Genomic DNA, 22,682 nt, shown 5'->3' with positions numbered 1-22,682 from the left:
CTGAGCACCCAGCTCTGCCTGTTTCACATCGGCATCGTGCAGGGACCCACGTACTGCATTCGCTATGGTTTTCTTTCAGATTGCAGTCAGCAGGATAAAAAAATAAACGCCAGGACTTCTCAACCACCCGCCAGTGGGTTGTTGTCACCGAAACTAATGGGAAGGAGAAACAGGCTGGTTTTGATGCTGTGATGGTTGGTGTCAGTCACCATATACATCCATATGTCCTGCTGGAGTCCATCTGAGGTAAAAGCTGTTTATAGAGTGCTGCTATAGACACATATCTAGGGTTAACAAGCTGCATGTGTACCAGATGGGGAAGTTATTTGCAGGATAATACCGGCCAAGCAGCTGTAAGGTGGGAAGCCGAGGAAGCAGCTGGCCCGTCCGCAGCCACCCAGGGCTGCTGGTGCCTGGGACCCAGCCTACACCCCACTGGAGGGGCTGAAGCCGAAGCCTTCAGCCTGTCTTTGGCTGGAAGCAAATGGAGGTTTTCTATGAAGCTGGAAAGACACTGGAAAAGCAGAGGAACAGCCCAAATGCTCAGCCAGCACCGTCCCTTTCCAACGCCTTGGTGCTGCATCCAATACCGCGGGGCTACAGCCGGGCTACGGCGGCTGCACTTGGCTGTTGACACAAATGCCACGTGGCACAAGATGGATGATTCACCGCTATTGGATTATTCCTCCCTTATGCCTCACAAAATGAGACTTGGGCCTTTGAAGATATATCGCAGCTGTTTGTGCTTGTGTTTCTGGTTTCATTGGTTAAAGCCCAGAACTGACGATATTCCCGGAGACCGTGCGGCTGTTCCTGGGAGGCAGTGCGGGAGGCAGGTGATGCAGACTCATGGTCCCCAAATGGGTTACCATGCTGCTCACATGTTTTTCCAGAAAAGTCCACCTAAGTCTTGAAGGGGCAGCCACGAAAAGAGACCGCCGTAGCTGCTCACCCACTTTCTCACCAGCTCAGTCCCTGCCGCAGCCCGTTGTCGGAGATGCCGGCAAAATCCCACCCAGTGGGCAGGGCAGGGGGTACCATTTGGGTTTACTGCAAAAAAAGGCTGTTTGTAATCCCAGCTTTTTTCTGTGCGCATCCCTGCCATTTTGCAGCAGCGGTGCTGTGCGAGTCCTGTGCATTTTGGTGGGAAACGGGGTGCTGGGAGGCGGTTTCTGAGCTTGGGGTCTTTATCTGGACGAGAGGACTGTGGTGAGCAGCAATGTGTTTCTGAGCTGGTCCCGTCACCGTGTGACGCTGCCTTTTACACGACAGCTGTCGGGGATGAGCACATATTTCTGGCTCCCCTCCTCTAGCCAGTTTTTAAATGTCTGCCAAATACAACGTGGCTCTTTTGCAATACTTACAAACAGCAGCTCCCATGTCACTGTCTCCGCAGCCTGACAATGCTTCAGTAGTTCTTACAGGCCATTTACATACTTTCCTGAAAAGCTTACATTTACTGCATTCATTCATTTCTCATAGCTCCCTTTTTTTTTTTTGAGGATGGATGTGTTTCTCGTGAACCGTCTGAGCTGAGGCAAAGGCAGCTCTGTGACGCAGTGATCCTGAAGCAAGCAATGAAACGGACACCCGAGCTCAGCCCTGGCTTCACCCGCCTTTCCTCTGTCTCCTGACCCAATATATATAATCTGCTATGTCACCACCACCAAAGTCTGGGTCCCAGCACCCTGGGATTTTAGGTTGTATGCAAAGTTGTGCTGAATATTGTAGTTCAAGGCTCCTGGAGCTCTGGCCTCTCCATCTCTTCTCCTTGCAGATATTGAGAAGTTCAAGGACCACAAGATCCCCAAGAGATGTGAAGGGAAGATCATTTTGGCATTTGGTCAGGGGAATTTGGGGTAGGACAAGGTGATGGGGTTCTCCCCCAAAGACCAAGGAGAAGGTAGACCCCTCCAGAGCAGAGGGAATGGCCCCTGATGGGCGGTCAGTCCCGGTGGTGCCTTTCCATACACACTAAGGTCACCTCCTGGAGCTGACGCTCTATTTTGCAACACTGCTATCTTTAAAAATGTCTTCAGGGAAAACAGCTACAGCAGTGATTATCAGAATTATTGTGACATGCGGAGCATGAAAATGCTGGGGTTTGTGTCCTGCAGACCAACACCAGTTCAGGCCACACATTCCCTTTAGAGGAAAAATATTTTTATTATGCATTTGCCATCATGAATTTTGTTGTGTTTTGTGATTGAGGTGTTACAAGCAAGTGGTTTCACCACGGGGACTATGGCCCAGTCCCACACTACAGCTATTTCTGAGTGCAGGGGACACAGGAGTTGGTCCCTAGGAAGACCAGACAGGAGAGAAGTCTTGTCTCCAGTCCTGACCAACCCATTATTTACTCTCTGGACACAAATCCTTCCAGACAAAAAAGGTTTTTTTGTTGTTGTTGTATCGTGGATTGTTTGTATTGTGGAACAAAACCATGGGAGGTGGGACTAATCTTCAGTGGTGCTGAGCAGCCCCAAGACCCCAGGACCACCTGCGAGTCCTCAGCAGCTTCTCAGACCAATTAGCAAGCCAAGGCAATCAGAGCTTCTCTATCAACTTAATCTGGAAAGTTCCCTCTTAAACTGATTGAGAGGTGGTGCTGTGAAGTATCTCAATTATCTCCAAATGTCAGCTAACAGCTTATCTCCCTATGGAGATTAGAGAAAACTTGATGGCCACTCCAAAAGCAAGCATGAAGTTGTGTGGGAGGTGCTGGAGTCTCTATCGCCAGAGGTTTTTCAACAGGGGAAGGAAACAAGCTGGTAAAAGTCAGTTAGAGCTGCTTTTGGAGGAGAAGATGGGTCAGATGTTCCTGAGATCTCTTCCCATCCTGTCTTCTAGGGCCTAGTGAAGCTGTTGGAGGTCAAAGAAGAGCTGCTAGCTGATGTGAGCTAATGCAGCTCCACGGTGCCTGTGCTCCTCAGTAAGGTATTTCTGAGTGGTCTGAGAGTAGCACCCTGTTTAGTGTTGGGGGTTTTGTCCTTTTAAAAAAATTAATTTCTGGGAATAAATGCACACAGGTGCTTCTAGGTGGGAAGCTGAGGTGGTGCGGGAGCAGGTCTCTGCCTGAATTAGGAGTGCCATGTCCTCGTGCTGGGGGACGGGAACGTCAGCCATGGGCATACCTCCACTGGAGATGTCCTCAGAGAGGCTGCAGGAATTGAAAGCATTTGAACTGCCCGGCTTGAGACTGTGGTCAATATTTACAGAGAGGGGTCAACTGCGCTGACTGAATTTTTGAAAACACTTGAAGGGTGACGGATGTCTTCACGTGGTGGTGGTGGTAGGAAGGCGCCTTCTGCTCGGGCTGCGTATGTCTTAACCATGTGCTCTCCAGACAGCTCTTCCTTATGGTTATTTGCTTCCAAGTTGCCTTAACTGTAACTCCTGTTTGCTCTGACAGTCTCTTCAGTAGTTATGTTTTATTACTTGTGAAATGACAGAGACAGACCCCTTAACTCTGAGGTTTGGCTCAGAATAGCGGAGGAGGGTCTAAAGCCCTTCCTAGTGCTGCGTGTTATTTGGGTGCGTGTCCCGCGGCGCTTGGACTGTATGTGTCTATCTGCTTTGAGCCCTGGTACGAAGACACGGAGAGCAAGGGGAGGGTATATGCATCCATCAGGGTTGTTCTTACCAAGAGTTTTGAGTAGTTGTCTGGGGAAACTCTTAATTGTACATTTTAAAACCACCAAAACCAAGAAGTTAAAAACTGCGGCTCTCCAGGCTTTATTAACACAATAGGTTTAACAAGGGCGGCAGCTTGCTCTTGACAAATTCCACAGGTTACATGCCTGGAAAACACGGTGACTTATTAAATCAGGTTAAACTTTGCCAAGTATGTTGGAGTAAAACACTTGCGCCCTCCACGCAGGGACCTCCTTGCCTAGCAAGCAAATCCCTCTCCTGTAGTAGCTGCTACAGTCCATGTCTGCTCCAGCACATCCTCTGGGTCTCCTTAATAGTGATGTCTCTTGAGAGGTTTCGGGAAGAGTTCAAGATATTGAACGTACCTAGCTCTGATTAAAAAGAAATGCAAGTGTCCTGCCAGTCCTCTATGTGCTGGGAGTAATAAAGTTATTAGGAAAACAATCCCTGCTACTTGGGGTAGAGGTTTTGTCTTTTTTTTTTTTTTTTTTTAACCATGAAATTGTGTTCTGGCCTTGGGGCCAAAACACTACTTTTTTTTTCTTTTTTTTTTTTTTCAGGGCTCAAATCCAGGCTTTAAGAAATGGGGGGAAAAAAAGTATATTTTTTTCCCACCAGCAGCTGTTTGCAGCCTCCATTCATCCCACAGATCGCCGTATCCCGCAGCCTTGCGGGAAGCAGTGGGAGGCAACAGCCGTCTTTGGGGCAGCCTCACCTCCACCTGCAGTAAAGAAATGGTGATTAAAGTCTTCTGGTCAGTAAGGGGAGGCAATGATAATATTGGAGAGGGGGAAATTAAATGTTTAACTGATGAGCCCAGACTCCATGTCCCATCACCTTCTGAGCACATGTGGCAGCAGCGGCTGCTTGATGGTGAGCACCCTGCTTTGCTTAGAGACTGGCTTAACAAGAAACTCTGCTTTTTTTTTTTTTCTTTTTCTTGTCCCCCTTCACCATGACATGTGCTAAAAGCTGCTGACACAAAGAAACAGGAAAGCAGGCTGTGCTAAAACTTGTTTGTATGTAGAGTTGCCCCTCCTTGGCTTAAAGTGTTATTTTTAAACAGAGATGGTAAAACTGGTGCTGGAGTTTTGCAGATAAGGTGCTTTTATCATCTGATTAAGACTATGTCGATATATTAAGTTTCTCCTTCTCCCTTCTTTAAGGATAAAAAACCCATTGCAGAGCCCAGGCTTGCGCCACGGTGCCAAGGAGCTTTGCTCCCCAAGGGGAGAAGGGGCTCACCAGCGGGCAGGTGCCTGAGCATCTCGTTCCCTGTGTTCCTCCTGAGCCACCACCGGATATTCACGGCTCCTGGCTCTCCCCATGGTCCCCCATAATCGATACACCCCCAGCATCTAACGAGGCTTGTGTCCCACCGTGTGGGGATGCGGATAAGCCCAGCTGCTTGGTGTCCCAGGCTGGGCAGAGGGACGGTGGTAAGCTAGTTCCCCAAATTATGTGCTCTCACTTGGCCTCAGCCAAAGCCCGTTCTCTCTGGCAGTTTGTGTGTGTGATGGCAGCACGGTCCCCCTTCTTTCCCTGACAGGGTGGCAGCAGATCCCGCTTGCTCAGAAAGGGGCGACGGGGGCCTCTGCGGCGTGTCTGCTCCTGTCTTCACAAGGACAGACATTCAGGAGGACTTTCCCAAGGGTACCAAGGGATGCTCTGCTTGAGCCGTGAGGGCTTTTTTTCTGCCCTGAGAACATATTAAACCCCCCGATGTGCTCACTCTTCTCTGCGCAGACTGTCCCTGGACAGATGGGTCCCGGGTGTCCACCCCCGGCTGCACGTGGCAGAGCACGGGGAGCAGGACACCATCCCCTGTCGTGCCAGCAGCAGAGGTGAGTAAAGCACCAGAACTTCCCTGTGTGTTTCTAAGGGCTTTTCAGCACCCTGGGCGTGTGTGTGCATGTGCATAATTACAGTAATTACCTCCCTGCTATCACACTGTCCATCTCCACTAATACTTTGTTCTGCATACCTGGTCCAGACCATTGCAGGGGTATTTGTGGAGGAGAGCACCACAGACCTGAGGCAGATCACAGGAAACTGAGTTTTAATCCCAAGGCACTGGGGTTTTGGAGGTGTTTCTACCCTAGACTCATGCAGTACCACTCACTGCATCTTGTCCTGCACCTCCAGATCAGATTCCACACCAGGGATGCCCAGAGCCACCACTGCTGTAAGCAGCTGCAGCAAAGTCATCTGGTCCCATTTCTATGCCAGTAGCTCATCTACACCAAAATACAACTTGTTCTTCTAGAAAGCTTCCCTGAACTGCCCTCCCAAAAGCACTGACACTGCTCCTGGGAAGCTGCCACAGTGCCCCTCTAACTGCAAGTCACTTGGATGCCTGCTGGTAAACTCAGAAAAGCAGGAACAGATAATGAACAAAATATTTAGCTTCATGGATTTCCTATTCTTTTTTGCTGAGTGTTGGCAAGCGTCTTTACAGACGCAAAATTAGGTGCATCTGGAGAAGAGTCCAGTGGGAAGGAGGGCTGGGAGATGTAGCCTGTGCAAACCCCAACGGCATGGCTGGCACAGCTGGCTCCAGACCGGGCACGTGCTCCAAACCCAATGGGGTCAAACCCAGGAGCCGGGTGTTGGGCAGAAACAGTGGGGAAACCCTGGGGTAGGAGTTGATGTCTCCTCGTGGGTGCTGCAGACGGGTCTGCTGTGCTCCTGACGGTGCCCCAGCGCAGGGGCAGTGAGCCCTGTCCCTCCACAAACCAAACATGTTTTGTTCAAGCGCCTGGGTCGGCCACAAAGCTCAGCAGACTTTTCCCATGACTAATTACCTTCCTCGTTACCAATGTGCATCTTATTTCCACTTCTAGTTTCAGCTACCGGCCCATCTCGTGCCTGCGCAGCTTTGAGCGCAGGCTCTGAGCAGATGTCTCTGTTGGATGGAGCTGCTTTATTTACCACCCTCTGTTCTGCAGACCTCAAATGGGTTTTTCTCCACCTCCCTTGCAGCCTTCTTGGTTATTCAAACAGCTTAAAGAGCTGATAGCAAATTTGGGATCATTTGCCCCTGGATAGGTGCTGTGTCCTGCATTGATGTTTTAGATATGATTTCTGCTTGCTTTGTGTTTGGAGGCGTTTCTACCCTAGACTTATGCGGTACTACTCACTGCATCTTGTCCTGCACCTCCAGGACCTCGCTACACTGGTGTTCACGGCCATTTCACACTCTCCCAGTTTGCACAGGGACCCTCTTGCCCACCACTGGTGCGGGTGCCTGCACACGCGGCCGATGGCACAACAGCCTCTGTGAGCAGTGACCGCAAAACCAGCTTTTTTTTTTTTTTCCTTGGAAGGTGCCCTGGGTGCAAAGTCCGGCCAAAACCCTGCTGTCTGCCCGCCGCTTCAGGTCCCTTTTGCTAGACAGCCAAGAGGCAAGTGAAAACATCCCACAGCGGGAGCCAACATCCCACACGCACACGAGTGCTCCTTGCACGGCTGCACGATGCATCTGGACCACTCCGGTCTCTCCCACCCACTCGATCCCCTCTAGGGATCATCGGCGGGGCTGTCTGGCTCACCCCGCACAGACAGCCGCTCCTCCCACTGCAAACCTGGTTGTGCAACCGCCGTGGGAGTGGGGTGGCCGTGTCGGGGAGGGGGGGTGTGGGGGAGCCACCCACACTCCCCTGCCTCTGCCAAAGCACCGCGTCTCGCCTATAAATTGGGAGCAGGAGGAGATCTTCCTGGAGCGGCGGTGAGACGGAGCTGAGGCTGGGAGGTAAGCGTCTCCGGGGGGGCCGCGAAGCTTTTCCATCCCTCCCTGCCCCACGCAAACACCCCACAGCTTGAGATTTCTGAGGTTAGTCACTAGGAATGCATGCAGGGACAGGATGGAAAGCGTGGCAGCAACAGGCGCGGGGTGGCCAAGGCAGTGATTCCTGGACGTTATTTCTAGCTTCTCTGCGAAAGGGTAGGGAATTAAATAGCTGGGAGATGTTTGTGATGCAAGTTAACTCCCACCCTGCAAAGGAACCCCACCCAAAGCAGTGAAACAATGAGCAGCTTCTGCTAGCGCTTTCTTCATTTAAAAGGAAAAAGTCCGATTTTCATTCCAACCTTGGAAAGCAGGGTATTTATTAGGTGCTGCCTTTCTACTCAAAGGTGAAACTGTTCACGGGGAATTTGGTGTTTTGTAGAAAAAACAGTGCCCGACCCCCTGACCTCATTTTTCTACTGAAGACTTTTTTTTCTTTGTTCTTTTTTTTTTTTTTCTTTTTCCCCTGGCAAATACACCATCCCCCGTGTATGGTGGAAGCTGAAAGCACTTCTCAGGGCAGAGGAGCCGGTGCCACCTGGCTGTAGTGCCGTCCTGGTACACCGGGTTAATAACTCAGCCCCCGGGGCACCGGCGGGGTGGCCCCTGCTCCAGCAATGTCCAACCTGAGCTATGGCATGTGGCCACCAGCCCTTGTTTCATTGCCTGGCTCTGTCAGGAAGGGTTTAGGTCCACCATCCCCATCGTAGCCCTGGGAGGCTCGTAGGGCTAGACATCGACCCGGGGGCTGCTGCCTCTTGAGTGCCCGATTTGCAGCTGTGCAACAGTCTGTCCGTCCAGCCCAGAGCTCCGCAGCGGGGTGGCTTTGGGAGGCAGACGCAAAAACATCCCTAAATCCGAGGTGTGCTACATCTGCAGCCGTTCCACCAGCCTCGGTGGCCGTGTCAAAGTCTGCAGCCTCTTCCCCAGGGACAGGACCCAGTCAGCGATGCAGAGACTGAATAATCCCAGTGCACGTTTTGTTTTCTTTTCTAAGAACGGCAGGGGCAGATCTCCAAAGCTAAAATACAAATATTTGCAAGACTGGTAAGGAGGGATTGTTTAAACACAACTTGTAAATAAAAACTGGCAGTGATTTCTGGCTTAACTACATACTGTCAAAGCGAGTTCCCAGGGCAACTGCAGGTTTTGAAAGCAGCCTGGCAAGCATGCTGTAAAAGTGGATGGGTTTATTAAAAAAAAAAAAAAAAAAAAAAGTGAAGGTTTAAGGTCATTTAATCTACTTGTATATTAAGAGCACAGAATGCTAGTAAACAGCATGAAGGTTTGGGGTGGCATATAGGGAGAGGGTATGCAGCAGCTGCCCCTGGAGCGGTGGTGACTACCTGCAGGGTTTCTCCCAGGTCAAGCCCCGTTCGCAGCCCGGGGCCCGGCAGAGACAGCAGGGATGAGAGTGGCGGTGGTGGGCGCGGGCGTCAGCGGGCTGACGGCCACCAAGTGCTGCCTGGAAGAGGGGCTGGAGCCCACCTGCTTCGAGCAGAGCCGGGACATCGGGGGGCTCTGGCGCTACACGGTGAGCCGGCAGTGTCCGTCCTTCCCGCGGGAGCTGCAGCTTTGTGGGCTGGAGAGTGGGGATGGGCTCCAGCGGGTGGGGAGGGGGTGCAAGAGCTTGCTGGGTGCTGACCTCTCCCAGATGGGTTCCCCAAGACAAGGGGACCGCGGGGACGGTCCCCGCTCTGGGACACAGAGCTGATGCACCCCGGGGTGCCACACCAGGAGCATGTCGAGGCCGGGCGGCCAAGCCTCTACCCATCGGTCATCAGCAACACCTCGAAGGAGATGTCGGCGTTCTCTGACTTCCCCTACCCTGAGGATTTCCCGGTGTTCCTGCCCAACGCCCGGCTCCTGGACTACCTCCGGCGCTACACTGAGTGCTTCGGCCTCCAGAAGCACATCAAGTTTGGGGTGAGTGATGGGCGCCCCAGTGTTGCCCCACTCCCCGCACATGCCAGGTGCTGGCAGTAACTCCGCTTCGCTTCCACCGTTTCAGACCACTGTTGTCAGTGTCAGGAAACGCCCTGACTTTGCCACCACGGGCCAGTGGGATGTGATTACAGAGACGGATGGGAAGCAGACATCGCACATCTTCGATGCTGTTATGGTTTGCAGCGGCAATTTCTCTGAGCCATCCCTCCCCCTGCACCGTTTTCCTGGTACGGTACACGGCTGCCTGCCGTTACCTGCTTCCAGGGACTGGGGGGAGAAGGATTAGCCATTCCTCAGGGAAAATGTTTCCTTCCTCGTCTTGCTTCTGCTTTTCAAACCTCCTGGCATGAACAGAAATACATCCTCGTGCTTCAGCAGCTTTGTCTTTGCAGGCACTGGTCATTTCAGAGCAAAATTCCGAGGTAGGATGGTTTAGTGTTGGAGAAACTGTCTGCACAGTATGCAAGATAGGCTAAGGTCCTCTCAGTGAAGCTCCATCATCTTTGACAGGGCTGTATTCATCACTGCTGTGATGAATCTCCCCAGTTCTCAGCAGAGGATTGCCTTGTCATCAAGTGCTTCTGAAACTGCTTGTAAGACAGGAGATCTGCAGGTTTTTCTCAACCTCTGCATCCCCATCTTGTAGAGGCTGAATCCCGAGACTGCACCAGCACAGCTCTTGCGCATGTTACCCGAGTCCCACCCAGCACACGTGTCCCCGCTCCCTGCTGTGCGGGCATGCATGAGACCCCATTTTGGAGAGGAAGCACCAAGTCTGTGTGCGTGGGATGGAGGGCTGGACCTCCCCAAGTCCCCAGTGACCACCGATTGCACTTCCTTGCTCTTGCCATCTGGATTGTTTCTACGCCATTTCTCCCAACAAACACCACAAATGTTCAAGTAATTAAAAGCTTTGTTTCTTTTCCCCCAAGGCATCGAGAAGTTTCAAGGCCAGTATTTTCACAGCCGGCAGTACAAGCATCCCGACGTGTTTCAGGGAAAGCGCGTCCTCGTAGTCGGCATGGGCAATTCGGGAGTGGACATCGCGGTGGAGGCCAGCCGCGTAGCTGCAAAGGTACCACCACTCAGCCACCCCAGGGTGATGCTGGGGGCAATAGCTCAGTTTGCCATCAACGCAGGGAGAGCAAGCTGGGTTTACCCTGCATGGTGTCCAAACAGTATTTCTGAACCTATATTTCTGGGTCAAAAACCTAACCTGAAAGAAAGCTGGTTGTTCTCTTCTCTCTTGTTTCACCTCCAGCTGCCAGGAGGTCTTAAAGATGCTGTTGCCGCTTTTTCATAGCGTAGCTGTCTGCGCCATGCCCCTCTGGGGTTACTTCATAAAGGCAAAGCAGCAAATTCATCGCCGGAATCGTTAATTCTCCACTCTCTCCTAGGTGACTGTTTGCACCAGCCGAGGTGCTTGGGTGCTCAGCCGTGTGTTTGACCACGGCTACCCATGGGACATGGTTTTCAACACTCGCCTTATGAGCTTGGTCAGAAACAGCCTCCCCGGACCCCTTTCACGGGGGTTAATTAACTACAGGGTGAACCAGTGGTTCAAGCATGAAAACTATGGCCTTCAACCAGAGAAGAGGTACCTCTTGGTGGCTCCCATCCCATACGGTGTCACAGGGCTTGTGCTGTGGGTGGGGGGGAGATCTCCAGCAACATCAACTAATGCAGAAAATAGCACTCAAACTGGGGTGATCTCCAGTGGGAGAAGATATGCTGTAGACCCCTTGGGTGGTGTGAGATGGAGCACCTTCCTGGAAAAACCCAGGAAGGATCAGAGGGGTTTTTTCTCATGAGGGTCCCTGGGAAAAGAGGAGGAGGAGGAGGAGGGAGGCTTAAAGCATGGATCAGCTCTGAAAAGCGATGGTTTAAAAAGTAACTGAGCAAATGGAGGAAGGCGGCAGGAAATGTCCATGAGATGCTCAGGCTGTGGGACAGGGTGACATTGCTGCAGGGGGGGAAACATCTCCGTGTGTGGAGAGGGGGTAGGCAGGGCTGTTTGCTCAGAGCAAATGACACCAGGAGGTCGCAGGGCTGGAGGGCCCCGGGGAGGCACAGGGGCACTGGCAGGGGCTGTTCACGGTCTCCAACACTCAGAGCCCCTCGGCTCTCCGCAGCTGCTTCGTGCGCGAGCCCGTGCTGAACGATGACCTTCCGAGCTACATCCTGACAGGGAGGATCACCATCAAGCCAGGCGTGAAGGAGTTCAAGGACAACTCGGTTGTCTTCCACAATTGCCCTGAGGAGGAGCCCATTGATATCGTCGTCTTCTGCACAGGCTACAACGTCTCCTTCCCGTTCCTAGAAGAAGCAGTCGTTAAGGTGGAAAACAAGCATGCGTCCCTCTACAAATACGTGTTCCCGACCCACCTGCAGAGGCCCACCCTGGCCGTCCTTGGGCTGATCAAGCCGTTGGGAGCCATCATGCCCGTGACAGAGATGCAGGCGCGCTGGGTGACCCGTGTCTTCAAAGGTAGGAGAGCTAACATGAGCTCTCCCGTGTACCAAAACACAGTTCACACTGGACACGTCTTGTACCCTCTGCGCACTAAGAGGGATTTCAGTCCCTGGGGACCCCGAAGCTCGCTTCAAAGTGGACGAGGGAGTATTTCTAGGGCTCAGACTTCCCAAGTTATTTCACTTCAGCTGAGCTACAGCAACATGAGTGCATGATTGGGTCTGAGCTACATGCAAGTTCATATCTACCTTAAATCACTTTTTTTTTTTTTGCCCACTAAGCTGATGCTTTTAAGCTAATGCTTTGTACCCTGCCTGCTGCGAGCACACTCTCTGTTCCTTACTGTAACCCAGCTGATGTGTGGTCCTGCACCTGAGCCTGCAAACCACAGTCTAAACAAGGTTGTTCAAGACAGTATTTTCTCTCTAAAATATTTTAGAAGTCAGAGCACAGAGCTGGATATGTAAATCTGGATGCACAGATAAGAGTTGTCTTTAAGATACTGTGGTGGATCCATCCTGGCAGAATTTAGTGCCCTTTAAGGGACAGGGTGGTTTGTCCACCATGACTACCAGAGCAAGAATGTCCCATTGCACCACGAGAGGAATTATTTGTCATTATTGGGGTGAGGAAAGAAACCTACTGGTGGGGTTTGGGTTTTGGGGGGTTTTTGATTTTTTTTTAATAAAAATATTAATAATAACTTCCCACTGGGCTGGTATGGAAGGCTGCATCAAGGCTCCCCCACAGAGCAGGGGAAACTCTGGGGTTTCTCTTTGGCATGGTGCTCTCTGGGGCTTCTCACCCCACATCATCTGCCTGTGCCCCGACAGCACAAATCTCTAAGAGCAGGAAAAAGTGCAGGTGAATTCGTACCACCGAGGAGGGCCGGTCTCTGGCAAATTGCCACCGCCGAGCTAAATCCAGCGATGAGGCTTTCCTGCCTTCCTGGGGAAGGGCTTCCCACATTTTGCATTGCTGAATGAGTCCCCAAGTTCCCCCAGGAGTTAAACTCTGCAGGACGTTCTCCTCTCTTGTAGGGTTGTGTCAGTTGCCACCTCAGTCTGTCATGGAGAAAGAAGTAAACGAGAAGAAGAAAAACCAAGTGCGAAGGTAAGCCAGTCCCCGGAGCCCCGAAGGCTTTTCAGTGGATTTTGGGGGGGACAGAAACACAGCTCAAACTCTGCAGCCGCTCCCCGCACGTACAGCGGAGGCGAGGGGGGGATGCCCAGATCCAGCCACCCCCTTATTCACTTGCACTGAGCCAACGTAACCTTTGATTGATGCTGATATTTTGCTAGTTGATGACGGGAAGAAATTAATTCAGGGTAGTCGAGACTAAAGCCTGTTTGGGAGTTGGGGAAGTGTGCCAGGGTCCCCAGAGACTGAGAGACAAAATGGCAGGGAAATTAATGGTAATAAATGCAAAGTAATTCAGCGAGGTGCGGGGAGGGGGGGGAAGGCCAATCTGAGGTGTACGTACAAATTGTTTCGCCTCTCGGCATGGGGATCTGAATTGCTGTGAATAGGTGTCTTGGCACATTGGCACATAGTTCACGGGCAGGCAAAAGATCAAATCAGAGGCTAAGAATTATTAGGAAATGAATGAGAGAAACCCAGGAAACTAGGAGATACGTTAATCCGTGGTTCATCTAGATTGTTGTAGTAGAAAAGGTATAGAGGGCTGAAATACAGAATTGCATAGAACAATTGCTGTATAATACAAGGCTAAACAGCCAAAGGTGGGGCATGAAGTGGCGAATTCTGCAGGGAAGGGGAACTGGAAGCGATTCTTCACTTCACTGCACATTTTTGCAATACTCAGTGGAAATGAATGTGAGGGAAACTAGGGAAACTAAAGGATGACGTCTTTCACGTGCTGCACGTGACTCCTCTGCAGAGAGCAAAGGGAAACTAGTTTAAAAAACAAACAAAAAACCCAACCAAATAAAAAACCCCACAAAACACAAACAAAACTGGTTTGATGAAGTCCTTTAGAAAATAGATCCACCACAGTGAAGAGAGGAGGTCCAGACAGAACTGGTAGGTGATGAAGTGAAGGACCAACTGATGCACGTGAGACAGGTGTGTATCAGAACCAGCATCACTTCACACGTGCTGCGTCATGGGCAGGATTCGGGCCCGGATGGACCCTGGTTCCCACTGCACATACGCCCAGTCCTTCCCTAAGAGGAACCCAATTGTGTTTGGATGCAATAACACCATGGATGCAGAAGATCTGAACCTGGTTCCTCTCAGCCCTACTGACACCGCTCCTTCTCCCACCTCTTTTTCTTCTCCAATTCATTAAGGTTTGGCCTGTCCTATGATGAAGTCCTCAAAACCGATTGCCTGGTCTACATGGACGAGCTCGCCTCCTTCATCGGCACCAAGCCCAGCATACTGGGGCTGCTCTGCAGAGACCCCCGGCTGGCTCTCACCATTTTCTTTGGCCCCTGCACCCCCTACCAGTACCGGCTGGGGGGCCCCGGGCGCTGGGAGGGGGCACGCCAGGCCATCCTCACCCAGTGGGACCGGACCCTGAAGCCCACGAGAACGCGAGTGCCCGCTGGCTCCTCCAGCCCCTGCTTTTCTCTCCTGACTGTGGTGGGGTTCCTCCTGCTCCTGGCTGCTGTGGTTTTTGGTTTCCAGTAGATTTTTTAGAGCCTGTTTAGGGTTTTATTCTTGTGCTTGGGGATGTTATCACAGGTTTCACAGGTTGCCACGGGACAGGGGGAAAGGGATTTCAGCAGATTGTAAGAAATTTAAAACTTTAACCAGCAGCACGCACCTCTCTCTGCTCCAGCTCACGCACCAGCGCAGCTTTGCAGACCTGATTAGCTGGGGATGGCAGCCCCTCAACAAGCATTTATCATCACCCCTCTGCTGTTCTCCTGCCCGCTGCTGTGAGCAGGGCACGGCTGGGAGGCAGCAGGGCCAAGGTCAGCAAAAATGGCTTTGGGTGTCACGGCCAGAAAGGAGCACAGGGGCCAGTCCTGCCCAACATCAGCTGGGAATTGGAGTCTTGAGTCCAGCAAGGGGTTATCTGGGCTGGGTACGCAGGTCAGCTGTCCCTTCTTCTGGCCTTAAACCCTATGAACCAAATATCCCAGTTTGGGTTGAACGGGTGCATCTTTCCAGGGAAGGGATCCTGGCTGCGGTGGTTTGTCACCGCTGAGACCAGGGCTGGTACCCTGTGGGGCCGAGTACTCCTGGCTCCGCTTCCCTGAGCTCCCCACCACTGGGCGATCCCGGGCGTTTGCTTTGTGCACGGAGAGACTTTCAATCAATAAAACTTCCTTGGCCGTGGTGGGAGCGTGCTGCAGGCTTCTGCCTTATCGTCTCCTTGCATGCATGGGAAGAGCTGGGGGATCCCGTGCCTGGGCTGGGGCTGTGCCAGCAGGCACCGTGGGCATCCCGCAAGCCTGGGGCGGCGAGGGCTTTCGTTGACCACCAGAATTTAGGTTGCCCCATGCACCATGTTCCCCCCCCACCACCACCTCCGTGCCGTCTGCGGGCAAAGTGAGTGCGTTTTGCTGATTTCCCGGAGATGTCAAGTGAGTGCCTGCCCAGCACAGGCCGCACACGGGGTGACAGATCAGGACAACCCTAAGATGCTGCTGAGGTGGAGGTAAGCTGCAGCGTGGGAGTCCTTGCAAGCCTGTCCCCCTTGGGATTGAGGTCTGGATTTCCACCCGGCGCTGCCGCGAGGAGGTTGGGAACTTTGTGCCGGCACAGCTGAGCAGCGCAGAGTGGGGGAGCGTGGGTGTAAAGGTCAGTGGTGCCAAGAGCCGTGGCGAGCTGCCCGGACATCAGCCTCTCCTTTAAACCTGCGGCTAGAGAAAACGCGAAGCAAAGTTCAGCCGAAGCCTGAGCAGCGAAGGTGCAGTGCTGCCCTGCCAGGGTTTGCTCCCCGCTTCTCTCCGGCTGGGTTTTGCAGGCTTTAAAAGCGGGCAGCCAGCTCGCCGGGGTTTTGGAGTTCGCTGCCAGCTTCACCTCACTGCCGGTGGGAGGAGAGGGGGCTTCGCGGGGACCACCCGTAGGCAGCGCTGGAAGGAAGAGGTGACTTTATCACCCCGGACATATCGTTGCCCTTTCCCAAAGCCAAGGGAGGCTCCGGAAACGGGAGGTGGGTGCGTGTCGGTATGTCCTGCCCTGTTTCTGCAGATCAGGGAGTGGCTCAGGCTGGGAGGAACTGGCTTTCGGGCACGGGGGAGGGTGGTTTGTGTCCCCCGTCGCTTTTCACTGCGTTTCTGCGGCTTCTTCCATCTCATTTAAGTTAACTTACTCTCTTGACACAAAACCAGGTTGAAAACAAGTTATAAATGACTCTTCAGACTGTGCAGTAGGAGCGTTTGCTGTCTAATCAAAGTTCACGAGGATTCTTTTTTTTTTTTCCTAGTTTCCTTGCTTTCCAGTCAAGCTCGGTGCAGCTCAGTTTACACACGCTGAGCTTTGAGTTCCTCCCATTTATACCCCGCGTTTCCTGGGTTTCTTATCTTTTGTATGTTCTGCAATCCCAGCCGCGCTTTCACAGTGCTGCCTAACTTCTGAATTGCTGTGCCGTGCTCCTGCTCAGTCAGGCATCAAGTTTGTTTTTTTTAAAAAAACCCTTTTTGTTTTCAGGCGAACACCATTTAATGGGAAATTAAAAAGGAAAGCATGAAAACGAGCCAGCTTAGCTGAAACTGTTTCTTGAAAAGGTTTCAGGAGGATTACTTTGCTCAGGCAGAAGCGGATAGCTGCGAGCCCCTTCCCCTTCTTTGCATGCCCTGGTTTGGGCCAGGGAAGGCAATAAATAGAAGCAGCAAAGCAGCGAGGTTTCAAAGTGCCTCCTTGTCCCCTGCCTGCAGGAAGGGAATCGCTGGGAGCTCGGTGTGGGCTTAGCACAGCGGGAAGGGTAACGAGCAGCAACCGTCCAAAACGCTCCAGTCAGGAGCTGGTGATGGCTTTCTCCGAGGATGGTTCTCCTCCAGGGACACCTGCAGCCAGAGAAGACAAGGGGTGTTTTCCTGGGGATGGGAAGAAGGGACCAGTGTTTTGCTAATCCCTGGGATATTTTATTTCCAGTTGCTGACACGCCGGCACATTGCCTGCTGTGGGACAGCATGGTGCGGCGTGTAGCGGTTATCGGGGCCGGGGTCGGCGGGTTGGCCTCCGTCAAGTGCTGTCTGGACGAGGGGCTGGAGCCCACCTGCTTCGAGAGGAGCGAGGACATCGGGGGGATCTGGCGCTACACGGTCAGTGGGCTCTGCCTGTGCGGGGAGGATTGGCCCTGGGTCTGTCCCCTCCCTCGGATGCCCTGTGCCTGCAGCAAAGAGGAAAGGGTGGCCATGTCCTCGGGGACCGTCCCTGTCCCAGGCATGGGGTTCCCCCCAACTCCAGGGTGGAGAAGGAGATGGAGGGAGCAGAAGCCATGGTCACCAGGTGCTAGTCCTAGTTTATTCCTTGTGCCTGAATACAAGGAGGAAAAATACTCAGAGACTTTGGGGGGAGAAAGCCCTTCCCTGCACACCTGCAAACGGCACTGCTGGATTCACACAGGACTCCACGGATGGCGGGAGGGTCAGCGTGTACCGCTCAGTCATCACCAACACCTCCAAGGAGATGTCCTGCTTCAGCGACTTTCCCTGCCCGGAGGATTTTCCCAGTTTCCTACCCCACAGCCTCCTCCTGGAGTACTTTCGGATGTACGCCCGGCACTTTGACCTCCTGCGGCACATACGCTTCAAGGTGAGCAGGGACTCAAGACGCCATGGGGAGAAGAGCCATCGGTGGCTGCAGATACCAGGGCATCACCCAGGTGGGACGGGACAGTGCCGAGTGCGATCCCATGAGGACCACGTGCCTTTTGCATCCTGAACGCAGCCTTTTTGGCTCCACGTTTTAATTTAGGCTGCTCAAATGTGGGCTGCCTGGTGTATTCCCCCACCCTCAACGCCATCAGCATGGGAAAGGTGCAGGGTGGGATTCAACAGCTTCAGAGGGGACGTGCAGCTCCCTGGGGACCCAACCTGCCCCCGGCATCCCCCACCATGTGCAGGCAGGTCCTCTCTGAAATGCACCGCAGTCCCTGACTGCTGTTCTGTTGGGCTTTGGTGCAAGACGACTGCTCTCAGCGTGAAGAAGCGCCCGGATTTCACCACCTCAGGCCAGTGGGAGGTGGTGACCGAGACCGACGGCATCCAGGAGTCGCATGTCTTCGATGCTGTCATGGTTTGCACCGGCCATTACCAGGAGCCCCACTTACCATTAGCTTCTTTCCCAGGTAAGCCCTGCCTTGGCTGCTGGGGCTGCCACCCATGGGTCCCTTAGCTGCATTTTCCTTTGCGAGCTTGCCCGCTCCACAAAGCCCCTATGCCAGGGCAGGTGGGACCCTCGCCCCATGGGGATGGCCGTGGGCATTCCTGGGAATGGGAAAAACACCTCGTACAGGTGCAGCCGGGCTCTTGCATAAGAATTTGCAAAGCAAAGACGAGGAGGTGCAGGAGGGTGACATCACCCAGGGAGCCAAGACCTCCATGGGCTTCTTAGCTGCTAGGAGAGGCAGAGGGTCTGGGCACGAGGTTGGGGCAAGCAAACTTATCTGGTGGTAGGAGATGCTCCCTGCTCTCTGCCCAGGTATTGAGACCTGCTTCAAAGGCCAGTACCTCCACAGCCAGGAGTACAAAGACGTGGAGGCTTTCCGGGGAAAGAGGGTCCTCGTGGTTGGCATTGGCAACACCGGCGGTGACCTCTCCGTGGAGCTGAGCCGTGTGGCTGCGAAGGTACGGTTCTGCAGCAGCGCTGAGCCTGGCCGGGCACCACAATAGCTGGTGGCTCAGGGTATGTGCAGGAAGCTTTGCCCACTGGGTTTCTCAGTAAATAGCACTTCAAATTGAGGGCAATTGAAGAAGCTCTGCAATTTCTGGAGAGTTTGGGCCACCTGAGGAGTGGCCATTCAGCAGCTGTGGGAACTTTGCGGAAGCCATCATGAGCTGTTCGGTTCATCCGGACGCCACCTTCTTTCCTCAGGATAACCTTCTTGGGAGCGCAGGAGATGGGATTTGCCATTCAGGGCAAACCCGGCAACGAGATGTCTGGGCAGAAGGCTCAGGCCTGCTTTCTCCCCCAGGTGTTCCTCAGTGCCAGGAGGAGCACGTGGGTGTTCAGCCGGGTCTCAGACCACGGCTTCCCCTTCGACATGGTCAACACCACCCGCTTCAACCACTTTCTCGACTGGCTTCTCCCATCAGCCCTCACGAAGAGAATCAGGTTTCGGAAGTTCAATTCGTGGTTTAACCATGCGAACTATGGCTTGGCCTCCACCAAAAGGTGTTTTTTCTGGCTATTTTGTTGGGGGTTTTAATGGCATGAAATGCTCAATTTTTAATTTCAGGGGATATTTGTGGAATAGCAAACCATTGGAGGGGAACTCTGCCCACAAAAGACCTTTCGTGTCCCTCCCAGATGCTAACATTGCTGTCCTCTTTTCCACCTGCAAGCTCCAACTTTAAGGTAATTATCAATGAAGAGCTGCCGTTCTGCCTCCTCTCTGGGACCATTGTGTTGAAGCCAACTGTGAAGGAGTTCACTGAAAGCTCTGCTGTTTTTGAAGATGGGACAACTGAAGAAAACATCGACGTGGTGCTTTTTGCCACGGGTTACATTTTCTCGTTTCCCTTCCTCGAAGAGTCGGTTCGCAGCCTCTTTGATGATAACCGTTCCCTCTATAAACGCATCTTCCCTCCCCAGCTGGAAAAGCCAACGCTGGCCATCATCGGCTTAGTCCAGTTGACCGGCTCTGTGATGGTGGGAGCAGAAATGCAGGCTCGCTGGGTGACAGGGATCTTTGCAGGTGGGAGACAGGGTGCAGGGATGAGGGGATCTGCTGGGATGGGGAGGTTTGGGGCATCCTGACCTGCTGTCCAGAGACCCTAGGGCATATTTCATCTCCTGCCGCAGTGCCCATGGTGGCCATAAGCATTAGTAGCACCATAGCTTTTGCCCCCCAGCTGCGTCCCTATATTCCTGCTGCTCCACATATGCCGTAACCAGCAAGCACGAACACTCTCGTTAAAGGGGCTGGGAGCACGGGAAAGGAGTGAACTTTTCAGCTTAAGGTGCCACTGGAGGTCTCTGGTTTCTCTGTTCTTCTCAGGCTGGAACAAGCTCCCTCCCACCAGCAGGATGATGGCTGATGTTTTGAAGAAGAAGCCGCCGGTCAAAAGGTGCGTGATGCTCCTGCGTTTGGGATGCGACGGGCGCCGTGTGCCAGGATAACCCCAGGGAAAGGAGGTCCTTACGGTGGTTGTGGGAGGGACCTGCCTAGGACAGCCAACTCTTCTTAGATGCATTTACTCCCCCACTACCCATAGCAAGGTGGGGAAATGCAGTTGTGGCTCCTTTATGGGCAACAGACCAAGAGACCAAGGGCATAGTGCTCTGGAGCAGCTCATGGCAAGACCCAGGACCTGCAGGCCCTCTCCGCCAGGCCTCCCAGCCATGTCCTTCTTCCCAGCATGTCACGATGGAGCCTTGGTTTCCTCCAGACTAAGGGTGCCATCTCGTGGCTTCTCCCTCCCAAATCCAGGCAGCGGGGAGCACACGGGTTTCTGAACCCGTCCAGAAACTCCATTGGAGCAAGGTGATGTGGGTGGGGGGCAGGGTGGTGTTTTTTTTTTCGGTGGCAGTTTTTGGCTGGAACTCATCCGTTGTGTACGTGGGAGCTAACGTCCTGCCTTGTTGGCACTGGGAATTTACAGGAGGTCGAGACGTGTCCTCGAGGCTGTGGGACGGGTGATGGTGGCTGCGCTGCCTTGCAGCAGCTTTTGGGAGTGAGGAGGGGACCTCGGGCCAGGCGGGGTGCGGGCTGGGTTAGGTCTGCCAGCAAGGCAGAGCTGGCTCATAGGACACTGATGAAAATCTGGGACAAAACAGAGCCACGGGGATTGTCACCAGGAGCCGCAGCGATTGCAGACGTGATGCTGTTACACAGAAACAGGGGAGTCTGAAGTGCAATGGAGACAAACTCGAGGCTGTCCCAAATTTGCTGAAGCAGATTCCTCCCTCCTGCAAGGGAGATGAGGCCTCAAGCAGAAAAATCTTGAAGGTCCCTCCCAGCATGGGAAGCTTTCTGCATCTCCCAATTCTTCCCAGTCCTCTTGGCAGTCTTATCTGTGGATGTCTACTCCTCTACTTCTCAAAATCGGCCAAATCCACACCTGTGATCCTCGGGGAAGGACATTACAACAATGGCAGTATTATGCTAGAACCCTTTTTGAGGCCACAACTAGGTTGCAGAGACCAGACAAACTTCTGCCTATTCCCTGCCCCAGGTCACTGCTGGGGACCGACCCCACGGAAGCTCTTTTGGTGCCTTTAGGTTTATTTGGGGCTGAGGGAGCTCGGCCCTGGAGACCGGAGCTTGGCTGATGTCTGAGCCCAGAGCTTTTGCTTTCCGTGGAGCTGGGAACAGAGAAGGGCTGATGCTATTTGATTTTGTCTCTTTTATGTTCCATTGAAGGAATCCATCTGAGAGGGAGAACTTGAAGATAAGTTTTATCAGCTATACCGATGAAATTGCTTCGTGTGCTGGCGTAAAGCCTAGCATGCTGAAGCTGCTCCTGACGGACCCCCGCCTGGCCCTGGCCGTCTTCTTTGGCCCCTGCACGCCCTACCAGTACCGACTGGTGGGACGGGGGAAGTGGAGCGGGGCCAGGGATGCCATCCTGACTCAGTGGCGGCGGACGCTGAAGCCCTTGAGAACTCGGGTGGTGGATGACTCCTCTGACGGCTCCGACGGCTGGCGCTGGATGTGCCTCCTGGCCCTGCCGGTGGCTCTCACAGCTGGTTTCCTCCTTTCTAAGTACCCCCAGCTAGGCTGGAGACCCCGGGCAGGTCCCCAGCTGTAGAAGAAACCTGGTGAGACCCGGTCCCGGGCGAGCTGGAGATGATGCGAAGCTGTGCCGCCGGGTGCAGTCAGCGGGGCTGGACCTGGCTCGGCGCCGGCAGGAGCCCAGACCCCGGCGCTGTCTGGTGTCCAGCCTCCTCCTGCCGATGTTTCACACCCACCAAGGTGGGTAGGGAGCGCTTACCCCAAACCTGCCGCAATCTGTGTCTGCGTTGCACCAGCGCCAGGCTGGATCTCCAGAGAGCTTTTGGGAAGAGCCATTTTGGGACTGGCTGGGGCCAGCCTTCCTCCCCCCCTGCTCACCCAGAGCTTCCTCCATGTAATTTCAGCAAAACCCACAACCCCTTGAGATTTTCTGGAACGCTAACTGTAGAGATCTCTGTATTTGTCCGATAACTGGATGAGAAGTAGGGAGCCACAAATAAACCTCACGGATTTGGTCTTCTCTGGTGGTTTTATTAATGGTTTATTATCGGGGCGGGGGAGCAAGTGGACCCAGTACCCCGAGTCGTGGCAGAGGGGAGAGCCCCATCTTAAGAAATAATATATACAGCCACAAATCCAGGTGGGCGAGCATCCCCGCCATTGCCCGAGCAGCCTCAGGCTTGCAGGGAACCCTGAGGCCCACGGGGAGAAGGCAGAGCCTCCCCACGCCCCCGCGGGTGCTTTCACCTGGGGATTTTGCTGCACCCCCGGTGGACCGGGTGGGTGCTGCGCACTTGCACTCGGGCTGCAGCCACTTCCCGGCGGGAGAGCGTGTCCCCCGCCGTCCCGTCCCGTCCCCCCGCCCGGCGGCAGCGGGTGCAGGGCCCTGCGGGTCCCCACGCGTGGGGGGGTGGGGGGGGATCGGGGGGTGGGGGGGGTGTCGGGGGGGCCGGCCCCGCTCGTCACCCCGCACCGCCAGGGGGCGCGCCCTGCGCCGCGCGCCC

General features: G+C 53.7%; 2 protein-coding genes across 5 annotated transcripts; both read left to right on the top strand.

Moving 5' to 3' along the window:
• The first annotated feature begins 6,971 nt into the window (after positions 1 to 6,971).
• On the top strand, positions 6,972 to 14,517 carry LOC104641854 (flavin-containing monooxygenase 1-like). The gene is made up of 9 exons (XM_075760297.1): positions 6,972 to 7,405; positions 8,806 to 8,975; positions 9,179 to 9,367; positions 9,453 to 9,615; positions 10,321 to 10,463; positions 10,786 to 10,985; positions 11,521 to 11,876; positions 12,902 to 12,974; positions 14,174 to 14,517. The coding sequence occupies exons 2-9, from the start codon at positions 8,850 to 8,852 to the stop codon at positions 14,514 to 14,516; spliced, it is 1,593 nt and encodes a 530-aa protein (XP_075616412.1). The 5' UTR covers positions 6,972 to 7,405; positions 8,806 to 8,849; the 3' UTR covers position 14,517.
• Positions 12,900 to 22,198, top strand: FMO4 (flavin containing dimethylaniline monoxygenase 4). Of its 4 annotated transcripts, XM_075760294.1 has the most exons (10): positions 15,515 to 15,635; positions 15,802 to 15,990; positions 16,932 to 17,101; positions 17,406 to 17,594; positions 17,967 to 18,129; positions 18,483 to 18,628; positions 18,976 to 19,175; positions 19,346 to 19,698; positions 20,002 to 20,071; positions 21,367 to 22,198. In XM_075760294.1, the coding sequence occupies exons 3-10, from the start codon at positions 16,970 to 16,972 to the stop codon at positions 21,752 to 21,754; spliced, it is 1,641 nt and encodes a 546-aa protein (XP_075616409.1). In that variant the 5' UTR covers positions 15,515 to 15,635; positions 15,802 to 15,990; positions 16,932 to 16,969; the 3' UTR covers positions 21,755 to 22,198. The 4 variants fall into 4 exon arrangements, with proteins under 4 accessions (XP_075616411.1, XP_075616409.1, XP_075616410.1 ...); XM_075760296.1 differs by lacking the exons at positions 15,515 to 15,635; positions 15,802 to 15,990 and adding an exon at positions 12,900 to 12,974; XM_075760295.1 differs by lacking the exon at positions 15,515 to 15,635 and having other exon boundaries at positions 15,891 to 16,004.
• Positions 22,199 to 22,682: the final 484 nt, after the last annotated feature.

This window comes from Balearica regulorum, chromosome 8 (assembly GCF_011004875.1).
Source record: "Balearica regulorum gibbericeps isolate bBalReg1 chromosome 8, bBalReg1.pri, whole genome shotgun sequence".
Classification (NCBI taxonomy): Eukaryota; Metazoa; Chordata; class Aves; order Gruiformes; family Gruidae; genus Balearica; species Balearica regulorum.
Note: the sequence above shows the minus strand (reverse complement) of the source record. Positions and strands in the feature narration are given on the sequence as shown.